We start from the raw sequence: 18,480 nt of genomic DNA on the forward strand, positions 1-18,480 counted from the left end.
TCCCTACAAAGTTGCTGGGCATTCCCTGGACTGCCTGTGAGCCTTGTCACTGCTGGGATCCACTTGTTCACCTTGTGGGATACAGACCCCATCTCTGGCATATCAGAAACTAAATTTTCCCCCTTTCCTGTGGGAGAGACTGGAGCAAACAGGCAGTTTCCCAAGTACCAGCCCTTGTCCTTCATGCTCAGCTGGGCAAGGGCTTGGCTCCAAGTTCTGAACTGCTTCAAACATATCCTTGTTGCCACAGAGAGTTTAGGATAGGAAAGATCCAGAGGAAAAAAAAGCAGATAGGATTTATGTGTCATCGTGTTCCATGACTGGTAAATCCTTCAATAAGTCATCCAATGGGGCAAAGAGGCAAAGGTTGAACCACAGCAATCCACAGGCAGCTGGTGTTTCTTGGTGCCATAAAGTGGTGAACGCAAACAAGGGCATGGGGCAGAACAGGGAGATCAGCTGAGTTGGAAAAGGATTTTTCACCAACTGGCAGCTCACCATGGCTATTCCTCATTGGCTTCTCATGTCTGCACTCTTCCTGCTGTCCCTCTTGGCACAGATTTCAGCACAGGAACCAGGTAAGCTCTTTCACAAGGTCCATGTCTTTGAGGAATGTCTCCCATGGGAGGGGGTGGCCCTGTTACAGGTGGGAGGTTGCTACACTCCAAGACCCCTTTGTTCTACAGCTTGTGACCAGAGCTCTCACCCAGCTCCTTCACAATGTGAATCCTTGGGCAAGTTTGCATCTTATCTGTGTTTTTTTCCAGGATGTTCTGTCAGTAACAACAACCCAAGTGTCCCTGAAAACAAGTGTCCTTATGTGGTGGCTACCATCCACGTGCAGCAAGATTTCAGCCTAACAATTGATCCCAGTTACCCCGATGGCCAATTCTTCACCATTGAGGGTGCCGAGCTGCAGCTGACAAAGTGTGTAGACTATGAGGTAAGCCTTTAGCTGGCAGGCTGTAAGGATGGGATAGATAATGCTGGGATGCAATGAGTTTCAGTCTGGAGTCTTGGGCTTCCAGGGATTCTTAACTAAGTTATTTCAGTTGTGTGAATTTGGGAGCCTACAAAAAAAGATGGAGAGAGACCATTTAAAAGGGCCTCAGGATAAAGGAGACTGGCTTCAAACTGCCAGAGGGCAGGGTTAGATGGAATACTGGGAAGAAATTCTTCCCTGTAAGGGTGCTGAGGACCTGGCACAGGTTTCCCAGATAAGCTGTGGCTGTTCCATCCCTGGGAGTGTCCGAGGCTGGTCTGGATGGGGCTTGGAGTAGCCTGGGATAGTGGAAGGTGTCCCTGCCCATGGCAGGGGGCTGGAATGGGATGAGCTTTAAGGTCCTTTCCAACCCAAATCATTCTGAGATTCTATCATTGTTTATGAAACAGAAAGGCAGTATAAAAGGTCATTATGTTCACTTAGGTGGCTGCTACATTATTTTAGCTCCCTGGAGTGCTCTGTATACAGCCACAGGCATCCTTAAGTTCCCTTTCAATATAAAACCCCACTTTTACTTGAGTGAAGAGCAACAACCTGAGTTAAAGCCCTGCCGGTGCCACTGTACTTGCTGCGTAGAATGTTTCTGATTTATTCAATTTTAAAAGAAATCTGTTTGAATTCACCTGAGGTGAGAGAGAATGGCAGATTAGCTCTGCCAACATCTTACAGGAATTGAAGGTAGAGCGCCTAGAAGATGGGGCTGCTTTGATGTCATCATAAACAAGATCCCAGCATTAAGGAAAGAAAGGAAAAGTTAGATAAAACCTTAAAATAAGATAAAGCCCAGCAGTGTTTCTGATTCAGCAAAGCACAAATTTGGCTCATTTGCTTTAGCCAGAGGTTGTACTCTTGGGCTGTTCCTACAGTGAGGGGGTTTGTTTTCCATGCAGGAAGACCCCGTGCTGCTGCTGTCCCTGACCTGCAAGGACCCTGCTGGCCAGGTGAGTGCTCTCCCATGGCTGAGCCCTGGGACAAGGCACTGCAGGCAGCACCTGCTTCCCTCTGCTCTTTCTAATCCTCACACTGGGATGGGCAGATGTCCTTCTCTTTGTGGACAGACACACTGTTCTCAGAGCCACAGAGAGCGCCAAGGCTCTGCCAGTGGGGAGGAGGTGGCAGCAAGCCCGCAATCCTGCCCAGGACGTGGGCTGGCTGCAAACCCCAGCCCCATCTGGTCTCCATCCTTACACCATCCCCTTGGTCACTCTGCAAAGCAGGATCAGCCCCAACAGTCTATTTTTGTCTTTGATTCTTTGATTTGCCCATTCTGCAGAGCGATTCCTTGCAAATCCTAGTCACCATTCTGAACGAGAACGATAACTCCCCCGTGTTTCCACAGCCAAACATCACCAGGCAAATCCCAGAGGTAAGGAGTTTTGGGAAGGGAAGAGGGCACTGCTCACTGAGTGCTGTGGGACTGAGGAAGGGTCAGCAGGGAGAGGACTTCAATCCATTTCACACAGACAATAACTACAACAATGTGTTTTCTCAGGATACAGAAGTGGACACAGTTATTGTAGCCCGTGAAGAAGTAACTGCTACTGATGCTGACCTGGACACCATCTACTATGAACTCACTACCACAGTGCAGGTGAGCAGCTCTGGGGACAAACAGTAGCTCTGAAGAAGCTGGATTCGGAAGAGCCCCAGCTTTGAGGAGAAGGTCACTGCATTTAGCTCACTCAGCTTTTACAAAACACAAACATTGATTTGGTTAACAGAACAGAGCCATCAATGCTGCAGGTATTGAATTCTCTTATGGCTCACACTTTTAATGCACTGTACAGATTAAACTTTCATCTAGAATGTTCAGAGCTGTAATGATTCAGGGAAGTCTTGTTGGCATGATCTGTAAACATATCAGGAGACCTTTGTACCTCAGGGAGCTCAGAATTGCACTGAGTCTGATGAGGAAAGCAGTCCTTGCCCTAGCTGCTAACAGCAGCACAGGAAATGCATTGTGCACACAGTTAAACCAATGCCAGCCTGGAGTGCAAGGGCTGGCTGTAAACTAAAATCAAAAGGAAATTCAAGAGAAAAACCAAATGTATATTTGCATTTTTGAAAAGTGTTGTGGAGAGAGCAGACAGTGCCTCTGTTACCTCTATATCCCCAGGGAATTTAAGTTTCTGTGAACAGAAACCACCAGGTTTTCAACTCTGGAATCAGACTTTGCATTCACATTGGTGGAAATCCAGAGGGATTTTGAAATTCAGAGGCATAAGATTAAAGGAGAACCAAAGCAAGTGCAGAAGGTTATAGAGTAAAATGCGGCGCATGATTCTTCAACTCATCTTTACAGTTTCTTTCAGTCCAGCTGTATTAGGCTAAGGCAGGTGATCCTGCCAGCTCTCAAAGGCTGAGCCATCTTTGACCTTTTTTGTGCACAGAAGTGAGATTGTTGGCTATTAGGGACCTATAATCAAGGATTGCTGGCAACTTGCTAAATATAGGAAATAAATGAGGTGATAGATTTAATCCAGAAGCTGCTGAGCAGGTGGGCAGTCAAAGCAGGTGTTCTGTGAGAGGAAATTCACAAGAACAAACCTTTCTGACAAGCCAGGCAACTCCAGTGTGCAGTGCCAAAAATTAAGTAGATCAGACATTCCTACAGTGCCCCTCATCCAGGTCCCCAGGATTAAAGGTCCAGTTAGGATGACAAAGATAGCAATGAGCAGGATTTGGAATGTGTCTGTAATTGAGTCTGCTATAGGATTTTTCCTTTTCCCTTGCCAGAACACAGACGGTTATTTTGCCATAAGAGGAGTTAATAACCCGGAAATTTATTTACAAACAGCATTGGACTATGACAAATTTAATTCAACAACGTTGCTCTTGTATGCGAGGGTAAGTGGTTTGGGAAGAACAGGATGCCTCATTTGCATGGTCCCTCTTATCTGAAGGATGAGTCTGGATGGGACATCTCTGGGATAACAGGAGGGAGGGTGGAGACTGGAGGGGGATGCCTTTGGAGCAGCCTTTCCCTCTCCATAATTCCAGTGACAGACCTGCAGTCAGCCCACTTTTGTCAGCAGAACAAGATAACCTACTGCTTTAGCTACTCTCACATGAATTTCTAATTAAACAGAATGGAGTGACAATGGCTAAAAGGCCCCAGTCCACTGCTTTTGGCAGATGGGCCCTTGTTTTGGCAGTGAAACTTGTGTCTCACGAGTGTGCTTTGCCTTGGGAGCAGGACAGGCCTGTGACCAGCCCTGAGCCCACCCACACGACCACTGCAACAATAACCATCACCATCAAGCAGAGTGACACCCGGGCCCCCTGGTTCCTGCCCTGCACCCAGCTCCACAATGACACCAGTGTCTGCATCAGCAGCCCCTACTCCGGCAGGGTCAACATCTCCGAGATGTCGGTGAGCAGGAGGGCTCAGACAGTGCCCCTGGGCTGTTCCCAGTGGGAAGCACTGAACCATTTCCATGAACCTGTGCTGGTCTCCAGTATAATGCAGATGATTCAGCAGAACAGGGAGCCTTCATCATCCCCCACCCCAAGCAGCACTGTTTGTCTCTGCTCCTACAGCACATTACAGGAGAGGCAAGAGCTGGAATACCAGCTCAAGGCTGTCTCACCTCCGCCCTGTCACAGACACCTCCCAGCAATAAATCCCATTCTGTCCAGGCAGAGCCATGGGATCTGCTGTGGGCTGGGAGTTGCTGACCTGGTCCTTCAGTTGCTGACCTGGTCCTTGTGGTGTGTGATTGTTTGCCTTGCTGTTGCAGACAGACCCCCTCCTCCTGGAGCCAGGACCCATCTATGCTGTCGACCCTGACTACACCATCAGTGACAGGATCGTGTACAGGATTGTTGGAGGTGAGTGGATCTTGTCACCTTCCACAAGGAACATTGCTCATGTCTCCTGTGGTACCTGACAAGAGAGAGGGCCTGGGATTTGCCCCTCTGTTTCTGCCACAGAAATATAACTAGAGCCCCAGAACACTGTTGATTAAATAGAAGAAACAGACTGTACGGAGAGGAAGAAAAAAAAGAATTGCAGTCCCACAAATTGATCTCAATGAAGTCTGTTTCAAAAAGATTTTGGTTTTTTGTGACATGAGACATGTTTTATGTTTAAGCTTTTAGCTGTGATTTTGTCAATCTGGTCATGCTACTTTCATGCAGTCTTTGAGCTGTACCTAAAATTCCCACATTATCAGCCTAATTTCTATTCATGGCCCAGAATTAAGCTTTTATTTCCCAGCACATTGTCACTTTCTCATCTGCCCTGTTTTAGTCTTGATTCCAAAAGGATCAAGGCAAAGGCCATATTGGTCAAGTGAAGTTCCTCTCCCTTTACTTTTATGCCTCATGGCAGCACAGTTGTGAATATCCTCCTGATGCCAAATGTATTAAAGGACATTAAATTCCACTGGCATTTGGATGGAGTATGGCCTCCCTCCCCACAGTCAGTGACTCAGATCCTTGTCAACAGACAGCCCACAGTGTCTCAGGATGAGGAAGAGAACTAAAAATTCTGCTTATCTTAAAACATGCATCCAACATAGGTATTTTTATGATTCCCAGATGTAGGAATCTGATTTCTACCTGTTAATAAATACAAGGTTTGTGTCTAAACTCCCTTTGTAACCAGTAGAGAGAAATAAGCATTCCCAGAGCAGACTGGGAACTGGATGGAGATTTTCAGTCCTCAAATTGCACCAGAGTCTCTGGGCATTTATCATACTTTAGACTGACAGTCTGTGGGCCTAGCTACTGGAAATGCAAAGCTTTGTTGTTCTGCCTCATTTAATTGGGTTCGCACATATCTAATGTGCCCCTCTGCATGCCTGGCCGTCACTCCCAGTCTTTGGAGCAGCCAGGCAGGCAAGGAAAACAGCATTTTAACTTGGGTAAATGGTATTTACCCAAGGAAAATTGCTTGAGGGTATTTTCACTAAGATGTGGAAGAATAAGTCTGTGAACTCCGGGTCACTTTATGAAGGAATCTGATGGTTGAATGGTCTTTGCATTTTCTCTAGGGAATACAAATGAAGTGTTCTCAGTGGATGCAGACACAGGGAATTTAACCATGAACAAAATAGTGACTTCCCCAGATTCCTTTCTGTTGCAAGTTATGGTAAGTAATGACATTACAGCCACCCACCCAGCACAGCTGGATTTCCAGGAAGCAGCAGCCTGGCTGTGACAGGAGTCAGTGTCCTCAAAAAATAACTCAGTTACTCCCTTTCTTTTGAAGGGCCTAGTGTTTGACCTGTGGGTTGGTCCTGCACCAACCCACAAGCAAAGCTCCTGCAGCAGTTGAGAGTTTCCCCTCAGGTGTGGGTGGTGACAGCAAAGGAAATTCACCGTGAGCACGTTCTGCTGAGTTGATGAAGGCTTCAGATTGAGCCTGTCCTTTCATGTCTCATCAGGGGCAGAAGTCTGGCATCTCTCTCTCTCTCCAGGCTACCCAGGTCAGCAATGTAAGGAAATACTCTGTAGCCACTGTAGAGATCAAGGTCATTACTAAAAGCAACTTTCCACCCTACTTCGAGAAGGGGGTCTACAATGGGACAGTGTTTGTTGGGCTGCCCCAGAGAAGCTTCGTCTACCAAGCTGGAGATCCTTCCACCCCCCTGGTGATAACAGCAATGGATCAGGATTTCCCTGATGTAAGAAACTGCTCTGTGTTCTGTCTCACTGCTTCAGGCTTAAAGCAGGATCAGGAAACACGAGGGAGGGGAGGAGTGGAGAGGCAAACACGTGTTGTCCTCTAGTGTTCCATGTTATATTCCCTTGGAAATTGCACAGATACCAGAACCACTTATGGTGTGATGTCATGGGGAGAAGCTGCTGTACTCCCCTCTTCCAAAGCCAGTCCCACACACATCACTTGCATAGGTGTGTTCTGCTTGGGCAAGTACTAAAATTGCCAACACAAACTGGATTAATATTTGAGATTTTTACTTTTTTTAATGTTTTTGTGATATGTTCTTGACCTCTGAGCAATAGGGTGAATGCAGTTGAGTTCAGCCTTTCTCACCTGCTCAGCCTAGGTTTATTTGTTATTCTCCACACCTGCTCATGCCTCAGGTGTTTTGGACAGACCCTGCCAAGGGGTTTGTTGGGAAGATGCATGTGAAGCACAGTGTGGTTTGATCACCCACTCTCTCTCTGGCCTTTCAGAAAGTCAACCCCAACATCGAGTACTATCTCAAAAACAGCACTGATTTTATTGCAACCAGGGATGGGCTCATCCTGACCAACAAGGTGCTGGAGTCCCCAGGAACTGTGACCATCCAGGTAGGGCACCTTTCTTGCGTATTTTGCCAGGGGTGTGGAAAGGAGGAATCCAAATCCTCTTTTTGCTTGGGTCAAAGAAGCAGTCAATAACTTTAGACTTGTAAGAAGCTGGATGTTCCCTTTGCCCACATGGCTGCCTAAGGCTTGCCTGGCATTGTGCCATGTCCTGTGGGGCTGTCTGAACCAGTCTGGCCCCAGCATTGCTGGGCTTCACAGGCGGGCACAGAGAGGTGCCAGCACCTACTGCTCCTGCCCCAGAACCTGTGCTCTGCACTATGCTGGTGCTGAACACAAGAGCAGGGACGTGGTTCAGCTCATCCACTCCCCGGGCAGGGAATCTTCAGAGCTCTTGTTCCCCTGTGACCAGGCTGTCCTGCCACAGTGAACAGCTGTGGTGACAAAAGGGACAATGTACTTTCCCCTTAAAGGGCCCCCCACAGACCTTGAGAGTGAGCTGGAGATCTAGAAGTCCCTAAGCCATCTCTTTCCCATGTTCCCATAGGCTGTTGGAAAAGATGTGTTGAGCCTGCAGGAGGCAAGCACCATAATTGTGGTGGAGATCATCCTTGCCACAGGTAGGCTGGGGGGGGCGGTCTCTGTTTTTTACTCTGGGGGGTCTTTTTTATTTCTGTGGCAAATTGGCCATGATGGGTCACCTGCTGAGGTCTGTGGGCCAGGGCTGAGGCCAGCTTCAAGCCTACAGGAGGTTCTGTGGTGGCTTTAAGAGAGAAAACACCCAACAACATTCTCACAGCATAGTCACCGCAATGCCTTGAAAAGCCTCCTGAGACTTTAGTGGTGCTGTGTATTGGAGTGTCTTTTCTTGTTGTTCCAAGGCTAAAACTGGGATTGGTTCATGCTGGGAAATAACCCAGGATGTCTTTTCATGGCAAAGGAGACCTTGGTACATCATTGCTCCTTTTTAACCACACAGAGAAAACTGCAATGTTCTTGCCTGTCTGAGGCAGAGCAGAGGGCAGCTGGCACACCCCAAAGCCAGGCTTGCCCATGAGCCAAAGCTTTTCTACTCAGGTCAGGACAGGTCAGGATCTTTTACACCAGAATTTTATGGTCTTAGAGGAGGAACAGCCCATGAGTAATGAGACATGAGGCTTCATACATAACCCTCTGGCTACTGTTTAACCTTGTCAATGTGAAATCAGCTCACACTTCCATACTGCTGAGAAATGACTCTTACATTGGTCTTATAAATAAATTAGGATTGAAGTTCATCAAACTTCTTATGCTCTGAGTTAAGCTGAACCAATTGCAATGAATTTTTATCTCAGGATAGGCAGACAATGCCCAGACTCCACTGGATTCTTCACAATGATGTGTGAGTGAAGTTCTATCACTTCACCCTCTGATCACCACCATTGTGGAGTGGGAAAAACAAGTGGGTTCCTGGGTGTAAGTTTGGATTCCCTAAAGGCAGTGCCACTTCACAGCTAAAAACCACTGAATCCCCATTTAAGGGCACAGCCCAGCATAAAACTAATCCATGTGTGAGCTCACAGAGTTACAAATGCTCCAAGTATGCACCAACACTTCTGAGCAACTTTGAAATTTTGCCCTTGCTGCTTAAGCCACACCAAGCAATGGTGCTGTTGAATATGCAGAATTGCACAGCTCTGAGACTCTCTGTGAGCTGCAGCTCCCCAGGAGACAGGATTAAGCAGCAAAAATTCCCTGAAGTCCTAAATCCTCGCTAAGGTGTTAATGATAAACTGAGGGCGGGATCAAATGCAGAGGGAATACTCCAATTCCATTATAATAAACAGGTCAGCAGGAGAACAAAACCTTGTTTCATTAATCATTAATGAGAGTCATTTACACTACAAAATCAAACTGGAAAATTTAAAGAATCCCACCACCACCACCACTAAGCAAAGCTGAGAATGGTACTGTCTTTCCACTCTGGGGTCAATCTCTACAAACTTGACCCTGACCAGTGGCTGGAAGCAGAAGCTGCTCCTGAGCAGACTGGGCAATATTGCTACAGCTACAAAAGGGCAAGAAAGGTTTTCTTGTCCTGGGGACCTTCTAATGCTTTTCCTATTTCCTATTCTGTTTTTTTGTTTCTTATTTTGATGTCCTCATCTGTATTGGAGAGGATGTTCCAGATGAAAGGAAGTTTTGCATTTTCACACACAGACGTACAATCAAACCTCATCTTTGCATTCTGGTGTAAAAGGGTGAAGTGGGAAAGTCAAAGAACTAAATAACTTTACTCCATGTAGCATCAGCTTGCCTGATGCAATCAGGTATTTATTAATGTAGTTAAATCACGAGGTAAAAGTCACTGTCCTGTAAATGGCTGCTATTTCCACTTCATGGGATTTATTGGAAATGACAATATTCTGTGTAATTAAGAAAGAAGCCTTCTGCTGTTAGGGCAGCAAAAAAAGATTTTCTGTGGTATCAGATATATGACTGTCATATTCTGAAGCACAGGATGCTTCCTTGCCTTTCAAAAATTGATTGGAGCTTCTCCCACAGTGAAGGGTTTTGTTGGAAAATGCTGCCTGCCAGTTTTAGGCTTTGTAACACTGGTTTGTTTTCCTTGCAGCTATAACCCCCTCTGACAAGATGTACTCTGCTCAGGACATGGCTATCTTAGGGGGCACATTAGCAGCACTGCTGTTAATTGCCTTGGTCTTGCTTGGAGTGCTGGTATGGAAATCCAGTAGATGGCACAGAAAATCTTTCAAATACCTGGTGAAGAAAAAGGTAAGTGCCTTGTTTGTACCTGAACTTCTAAGAGTTAGAAAGTGGGATCTGAGCAAGCTTTGAAGTATGGATGGGCTGCCCAAGTACCACACATTTGTGTGAAGGTGGTGAATCACTCCCAAGACAAAGTCTGCAGAGGTAGCACCACTTTGGTGGTGTTTGCTGCTGTTCCTTCTGCCCCTGAGGCTGGAGCTGTGTGGTGGATGATGAGCAGACATGGTAAAGAGAACACCACACCATGGAGAACAAAATCTAGGATAAAAGTGGCACACATCAGGGGCAGTCTCCAAAAAAGGCCTGTCTGAAATATAAACCACAGTTCATCCTCCATAGTCAAAGGAGAGGAGAGTCCCTTCATATCTGATCCCAAAGCCTGAGCTCAGACACTTGTCTGCCTCTGAGCTATTTAATTTTGGACCTCTCAGGTCCCTGGCAGGTTGGTCACTGCAAGTTTAGGGTGTAGTTTGTCTGACCAGCTGTTGGTCTGTGCCATAGGCTGGGCCTGCCAGGAGCCTAGACCTGAATGCAGAGCACATAGCTCAGGTAAGTAACAAAAGTCCTTCACTCTGAGTGAGGGAAATCCCCCTGCAGAATGGGCTGGGTACAAACCACCACATGTGTGATGCTGGTGCTCAGCCCTCCAGGAGAGCTTATGTGAGAAAACTCCAGAAATGGAGCCAATAAAAATGTCTCTTCCAGGGATCTGCAGCTTTCCCTGGCTTCAAATAGGTCTAACTGCAAACCAAGCTGAACTTTCTTGAGCAGGAGCTCAGTCACTGCAGTCACCCCTTCCCTCCTGCCCCCCATTTATTTTCCTGTCCCTACAGTCACAATGTGTCTCTCCTCCTGTAGCTTTCCAAGGAAATCTCTGGGGGTCACCAGAACAAATATTACCAGGAAGATGAACAGCCAGATGTGAGCACCAAGCAGCATGAGACATCAGAAAGCAGCAGTGTCCAGGCAGAGACTCCTGTGCCAGGGCAGCCAGCACTTGCCTCACACTTCTCCAGTGCAGAGGAAACAGAGAGTCTCCCAAAGGGTTCCATAGCTTCCACTGTCATCTTTGACCAGGAAGAGGAAGAGGAAGAAAAGGAAGAAGAGGCTGGACAGGAGAAAGAAGTGAAGTCAATCCTCAAAACAGACAGGCACATGGCAGATGATGGCTACAAAGCTGTGTGGTTTAAGACTGATGTGGACCCTGAGGCTGGAGAGAGGGTTGAAGTGATTGAGGACAACGCAGCAGATGATGATGATGATGACAGTGACCAAGATGTGCAGAAGAATGAGGAGGAGGAGGAGGAAGAAGGTTCTGACACAGATGGTCACCACCAAGGGCTGGGAGTGTCCTTTTCCTCAGAGAGCTCGTCAATCCCAGCAGCAAAGGTGACAGTCAGCATGTCTCACACAGGTGCAGGGACAGAGGACACTGAGATTTAAAGGAAATCGGGTACATACCCCCAAAAAATGGGACAATTTTAGCTTCTTCGCTGATGTGAAGCCCATCTTTCTGCTCAGGGGGAAAACTGGAATGCAGTAGGGTGAGGTTATCTGTCCTGCTTGTCTGAATGCAGCAAATAAGGCCAGAAGACATTACAGCTAATTTAACACTTTAGTGAGAGTTTGGAATATCACTTAGGATTTTCAGGGGAAGCGATTCATCTTTCCACCTTCCTGCCTGTTCCCCCTGGGTCTCTTGGCACAGCCTTTCCTAAACTGGCTGCAGGTCCGGCAGAGCTGCAGGTGACCTGGCCTGGCAGCAGCCAGCCCAGCTCACAGGAGCAGTCAAGTTGCACAGTCCAGTGTTGTTTGGCTCTTCCATTTGGGGTGGTGCAGCAGGGTGCCAGCAAGTCCCTCCGAGCCTGCAGGTGCTCCTGTGACTATGCAGGAGCTGACTTCAGGGCTTGGCTCTGCTCTGTTCTCCCAGCACAAACATCTGGAATGTGCCATCAGGCCCTTGTCCTGCCAGCTCAGGACATGCTGTTTCCTTTGTCACCGGTAAACACGGACTGATCACATGAAGGACTTTGTCATCAATTTTCTATGTCATAAAACCCACAAATTGTGCAGTACTTTACCTGTGTATCTGCTATCTGTCAGCCAAAGAGCTGCTGAGATATTAAGTGCCAAGTCAGCATTCTGTTTCCAGCTAGCAGAGGGAAGGAAATATTTGATGCTCTTGTCTAGGTTTGCATCTCCCATCAAACAATCTCTTCCCCAGCTGGCAGCCAAAAGCTGGGCTGGTTTCCACCAGCTGAGAGCATGGCTGTGTGCATTTGCATCTTCTGATCATCAGCACAAGATTTATGCTGCTCCTGGAGAAAGAAACAAAAGAGTGACTGCTGGGATCTGCGGGAACATCAGAGCACGTGTGATTCCCAGGGAGGCTTTTATCCTCTTGGGCCATACATGTCCCTGTCCCAGTGTTCCCATGCTCACTCCTGCTCTCCTGTCTCTGAGGAATGTTGCCCTTGCCTCCTGGGCTTCAGGAACTGTGTTTGTGCTACAGATCAAGCCCAGGACCTGGGAAGCTTTCCTACTTCCTGCAGCAAAGCTGTTTGCCCAGGAATTACAGTGTGGTAATGGAGGGTGGGGAGTGCAGCCAGTGTTTGCCATATGAAGAATCCCTCCAGCAGCTTTGGGATATCTCCAGGAAGCATTTTCCACAGGATTATGAGAACTCTCTGGCAGCTGCTCGCTGCTAACCCAACACCTCTGGCCACCAGCAAGGCTGAGGAGGAGCCTGCCCCCCGTGCTGATGGTGCTCGTGGGAGGGTTGCTGATGTGGGGAGAAGCTGGAGTGCTTCTCCCCTGCTCTGTTTCCTTGGTGGCTGTGCTGTGTGTGGTCCATTCCTGTCAGTGCTCTGCTGTCTGTCTGCATTCCCTCTGCTGCTGGGTACTGTGGATTTCTGCTGGCACACTGATTTATGAGGTCTCTACAACTGCAATCTGTGTTCAGCTCTTGGTGCTTTTTTTCCCCTCACCAGTGTGCTTCCCATGCTCTTGGAATGAGACTAGTCCCAGTCTTTGTTTTCTCCTGGCGTTCATCAGTGCATACAGCCACGGGATTTGGTGGTTTTCAGGGTTATGGGTGTTTAATTTCAAAGGAGATGATGTTTAGTAAATATTGTGTCTGTGGAAGTGGTGGTTGTTGTGAGGAGAAGCACAACACAATAATAAAACTTGGCAGCAGGCGGAGCTCAGCTGCTTCCAGCCACTGCCTGTTAAAGGCTCCAGATCCTGTCTTCTTGACTCCTGTCTTTTTGGAAAGAAATTAAGAAAACTGAGTAAGGAACAAGAAGAAAATTTAACCTTTTAAGTTCAAGTCCATGTGAGCTTGAACTCCATCTGTATGGGTTGGGAAGGGTGACAGAGTTTTTGCATCCTTGTATAGCAATCATGTTTATTTATAAACACCTGCATAAGAAAGAAAAATGTACTGACAGAAATGTTTTTAGAAAATTGGATCAGCTTAAGTGGTTTTTGATGGCAAATAAATATCTACATACCTTGAAGGTCTCATCCTTACACTCCAAAGATGTTCAAGTGCTTTTGGAAGTTTAACTCTACAGGTAGATATAAGAAATCTCTTTCACCCCATCCCCAGTCAAGCTCTGTTTTTATTTCTGTACCAGCTTAGAATGATACTTTTTTAATACTTGTAATGCAGAGCTATAAAAAGCTGGTCAGCAAGTCTGCATGGAGGGAAAGAGCAATTTTGTGTGGCTGTGGTAAGTGTGGATTTGAGGTTTTACAGCTGGGAGTGGCACAGATGCCAAGGGAGAGGATCCTCATGGCTTGCCAGCTTTGAGCACCCTCTCCTGATGTAACACAGACCTGGCATGTGCCTGTTTCACCTTCATTTTAGCCTCTAGAAGGAAAAGAAGCCTCTCAGCTGCCAGGGGAAACTCTAAAACTGAATTGAAATCAGCAGGTGCAAGCAGGGAATTGGAAAAATCAAGTAAATACCGACATTTTACCTGCAGGAAGTAACAGAAACAGACTGAAAAATTCCCAGGTGTCTGAAAATTAATTTCTGCTCAAATTCTGTCTCCATTTAGAACTGAATAGCCTTACGGATTTCATCAAGTGCCATTGGCATAACCGACAGCAAATGCATCCTTTTGCTTTTTTTTGTTTCTGAGAGAAAAACACTTCTGGCACATGGCTTGCCAGAGTGGGGAGGACACTTGGTTTAGTTTTGAAGGGATGGAAGAGAACTGGAGACCCTTCTCTTTGTATGTAGGATAGCAGAATGATCTAGCATCTATAAACTTCCAAATGCCAAACAGTCAGAGATAAAAGACCTGTTTTAACTTGATTCCCCTTAAATATTGAGCGGCCTTAGCTCCAAAAGGGATTGCTTTTCCTTCAAAAAAGAAAGTAAATTAGATTTTATCCCAGTTTGTGCGATATATTTTTTCATGAGTTGGTTGCTGAGTCCTCATGGAAATAAAGCTGACATAAGCAGTAAATGGAATATTAAAGAAACAGGATCAACTCATTCAGGTTTTAAGCAAATTATGGCTTTTCCTTTTTATAAATACATATTTTCTCCAATCAATCAATAATAACAGCAGTTCACTATCAAATTCCAAGGAACAATTTTGAGCTATAACAACAACTGAGGCTGCAGAAATGACCCAGTAGTAGTACTGGGACAGAAATTGTATTCCTTTTTGCACAGAGAGGTTGCTGTAATGAAGGACAGAGATGGGAGTGTTGGGTTTCCCCTTGATTTGTGTAAGTTGAGATAAACACTTGTATGATAACCCTTATATGGAATAGCTGAAACATGTAAGATACCATATTATACTTGTGTTCTTCTTGGATTTATACATCTTTATGAAGGTGTCATGGGTTTTATACTACGATAAGTATCCTAACCGTTCAGCTGTGTAAGTAACAGATTTCTTAGGGAGATACAAGGCCATGTATCCATCCCTTCTAGGTCCCGCATGAGCTTCTCGCCCATGTGATGGAGAAACAGCCACCCATCAACACCATGGTGCCGGGGCTCAGGGGCGGTACCGGGCGGGGCCGGTCCCGGCTCAGGTGTGCGGGGCTCCAGTGGTGCTGCGCGGGGCGGGGCCGAGGTGATTTAATCCCTGGAAATCGCCTCCAGCGCCATTTGCTCACCCATAGGGCAGGGAGGCTGCGGCCGGGCTGGGCTCTCCCGGCTGGACCCGGGTGAGGCCCCCCCATGTCCTGTACCCCTCTCCTTTTCCCCCCTCTTTCTCCTGCCATTATCCTCCTCCTTCGTTCCCCCCTTATCTCTGCTTTCCTACCCCTCCAGTTCCTTTCTCCCTCCCACCCTGCCCTTCCTCTCCCCCTTCGCCAGCCTTCTGCACCCTCTCTCCCTGATCCCCTGCACATCCCCGACCCTCCCTACCCCACTCTCCAACCCGACTCCCCTCTCTACCCCTCTTCTGTCCATCATCCCGCTCCCTCACCCATCCCTACACCCCTTCCCTACCCCACCTCGTCCCCCCATCCTCCGTCTCTCTCCCTCCTTCCCCGCAGCCGGGGCTCGGGCACCGGAGAATAAAGCCCAGAGAGCCGGAGCCGGCGCCCCCGCCCTCTCTGGAGCCCCACACGGCCGGACCCGCTCATACCATGGACTCGTGGGGTGACTTGGAAGGGACGACGAAAACTCTCTGGACTCTGTTGTCCCATCTCACGGCAAAGACCACGGCCAAAACTGCCTCCTTAGCCTCATGGAATGGCAGTGGCTGTGTGGAGCTCTGGCAGGAGTGCCAGGAGACCAGGTAAGAACAGCAATGGGATTGTTTTGGCTGCTGCTGGATGTGGTTTTCTCTTTTCAAGATATTTCTCTGATTGATGTTTTCATAGTTGTTTTCTAGGTGTCATGTGAGGCTAATTCCAAAAGTTTGGAAGTAGTTGGGAAACATTGGGGCAAAAATGTGAACCTGATCCATATCTAGTAATTCCAAACTTCTCCCACAACACCATTCTGGGGGAAAGCTGGTTAAAGGATAAAGATACAGAGGAACAAGTGTTGTAAACCCCCCTCGCTCTCTGACTGAGCAAACCTTCCAGTAATCCTAGTACATCTCTCTGAGAGGTTCTGGGGTCATAAGGTCTTCCAGGAAAGCAAAACAAGCACAGAGACAAGGGAATAGGCTTCCAGTTAATAATGATTTGATGGGTGTGGGAATGATTCTTGTATGTTTCACACTCCTCTTTTAACTCCTGGAATATTTTTAAAGTTATTCCTTTAACAAACTAAATTTGAGAGGAAATGGTGCAAAATAAATGCATGGAGAGATCATGGAATCCCCAATGGTTTGAGTGGCAAGGGACTTTAGGGATCATTTCAATCCATCCCCTGCTATTCCATCCACAGCCCAGGGTGCTCCAAGCCCCATCCAGCCTGGCCTTGGACACTTCCAGGGATGGAGCAGCCACGATCTCTCTGGGTTTACGGGCACAGGAGGGAATTTCCAGCAGGAGCTGAGGCGTTTCCTTTGCTCTGCCCAGCCCCAGCAGGGCTGTGGGAGGCAGAGGGTGTGGGAGCAGGAGCTTTGCCCACTGCCCCGGGGGAGTCTCTGCTGTGCCAGCCCCGGCAGAGCAAACGTTTGTGGTTTCACATCCCGTTCCAAGGAGCTGCCAAGGCAGGAACGGGGATGGGCACGGAGCAGGGATGGTGCCAGGCACAGGGTGACATCCAGAGGGTGCCGCCAGCCCGTCCCTGCTGCCCAGGCTGGGATGAGCAGGCTGGTGACTGTCCCTGTGTTTGCTCTGCAGGGTGAGGAAGCCAACCCTGGCGAGGAGGAAGATGAGGAGGTGTGGGAGGATGGAGACAGCGGCCACCAAAGGCTGGGGAAGGCCCAGCTCCAGTAGGAGATGCTGCCTTCCAAGGAGAGGGACTTGTCTGTCCCACTGGAATTTGGGGTGTGAGGCCAATGGAACAAAGGCTTTGATTCCATTCTCTTACTCAGGTTCTCATGTGCCTTAGGAGGTATTTGTGGAAAAGTCATTTTAGTGAGTTTGCACTGGGTTTGAAGGAATGTGACCCCTGGGGCAGAAATCCCTGCACAGCTTCTGTGTCCCCCGTGGCTCATCTGAACAGTCCATGGCCTGGGCCTCCTTGTTTCCTCCTTCTCCAGGCTCTGGATGAAGTTCTTCCTTTCCCAAGGGAGGGGAAACCAGCAGGATGTGAACCAGAGGTGGTGCTTTAGGGAAGCCCCTCCAGCCTGGGAAGGTGCTTTTGGCTCCAGACACGTTCCCAGTGCCCAGGAGCAGCAGGACCTGTCCTGTTCCCAGCAGGTGAGGCAGAGGTGCCTTTCCTTCCTTCCCTGCTGCACTTTGGCTTTTTGAGGGGTCTCTGGGGCTCTGAGGGAGAAGTTCTTTGTCACTCCAGGGCAGAATTAGCCCTGGTCCCACTAAAAGCAGGAGAAATCATTTTATCCTTGTTTTTGGATACACATTTTGTGTTTTCTCTCTGCTGCTGACACCATGTGGTGAAGCAGCAGCTCCCAACCTTGTCAGGGCTGCTCCCTGGAATAGTTTTTATTTGTAGAACCAACCATGAATTCCCTGCTGGAATCCAGTCACAGCCCCCAGATCAATGTGCAGTTTAAGGTCTTACACCCTGACCAGGACAATTTCCTGTCTCTAGACATGGAAAATGGGGGAAAACTCAGACTGGAGTGGAGGCAGGATGCAGAATGGGGGAGTGAGGCAGCGTGCTCAGCCCAGGCTGGGGCTGGCACAGGGGCTGTTCTCTGTTGGATGACACCTGTGTGGAACAGATCCTTCTCTTCCTTTGTCCAAAGTCCAATGGCAAAGGACTGAATAACTCACAAGTGGGGCCTGGAACGAAAATGGCTCTGTTAAAATTAGGCAAAGAATGCAATAAGAAAAAATGGGCATCCTTTTTATGTATTAAAATAGGAAATAAAATGTTGACAAGGAGCACTTTTATTCAGTATGACCTTTCATTTTTTATGAATAGAACCCAATGGTGAGCAATAGGAACAGATGTGGGGAAGCCAGGAGCCTTTGGCTTCCAGAGTGGACCTAATTTCCATTTTCTCCTCTCTTTCAGGACAGGAAGAACCACTTAACTCATCCCATCTTTGCCCAGAGCTTTGGTGTTTGAGCAGCCAAACCCAACGGGCTCCAGCCTGCACTGGAGGGTCCCTGGTCCTGCCCGTGGTGGGGGTGAGTCCCCAGCTGTCCCCAGAGTGTCACAAACCCAGAGGATCTGCCCTGGTCCAAGGCTGTCCCTGCCCTGGTCCCTGCGGTCCCCAACGCCTGAGACCCAGAGAGAGCCCTGTCCAAAGGGGCCTTTGTCACCTTTGTCACCTTGTCAGGAATGTGGTGGCAGCCCCGGGAGCAGCTGGGAGCTGGGGCAGTGTCTGGGACTGGTCCAGGGCAGGGCAGTGCTGACCCTGGGGGGGATGGCCCCCCACGCTGAGCCCAGGCAGGATCAGGGTCACAGATGCTGCATTTTGTGCACCCCG

General features: G+C 48.1%; 1 protein-coding gene across 1 annotated transcript; it reads left to right on the forward strand.

Moving 5' to 3' along the window:
• Positions 1-442: 442 nt before the first annotated feature.
• On the forward strand, positions 443-11,431 carry CDHR5 (cadherin related family member 5). Its single transcript, XM_005426487.2, has 14 exons — positions 443-578; positions 768-943; positions 1,894-1,944; positions 2,277-2,369; positions 2,496-2,594; positions 3,740-3,850; positions 4,200-4,376; positions 4,744-4,834; positions 6,001-6,098; positions 6,427-6,633; positions 7,148-7,264; positions 7,767-7,839; positions 9,834-9,994; positions 10,847-11,431. The coding sequence occupies exons 1-14, from the start codon at positions 500-502 to the stop codon at positions 11,429-11,431; spliced, it is 2,118 nt and encodes a 705-aa protein (XP_005426544.1). The 5' UTR covers positions 443-499.
• The last annotated feature ends 7,049 nt before the right edge of the window (positions 11,432-18,480 follow it).

This window comes from Geospiza fortis, unplaced genomic scaffold (genome assembly GCF_000277835.1).
Source record: "Geospiza fortis unplaced genomic scaffold, GeoFor_1.0 scaffold450, whole genome shotgun sequence".
Taxonomy (NCBI): domain Eukaryota; kingdom Metazoa; phylum Chordata; class Aves; order Passeriformes; family Thraupidae; genus Geospiza; species Geospiza fortis.

Excerpts from the sequence above, each read along its gene's own strand:
- CDHR5 (XM_005426487.2), top strand. The coding sequence starts at position 500 with ATGGCTATTCCTCATTGGCTTCTCATGTCTGCACTCTTCCTGCTGTCC. Across the intron at positions 4,377-4,743 it reads TCAACATCTCCGAGATGTCG|ACAGACCCCCTCCTCCTGGA; the intron begins GTGAGCAGGAGG and ends TTGCTGTTGCAG. Across the intron at positions 4,835-6,000 it reads CGTGTACAGGATTGTTGGAG|GGAATACAAATGAAGTGTTC; the intron begins GTGAGTGGATCT and ends CATTTTCTCTAG.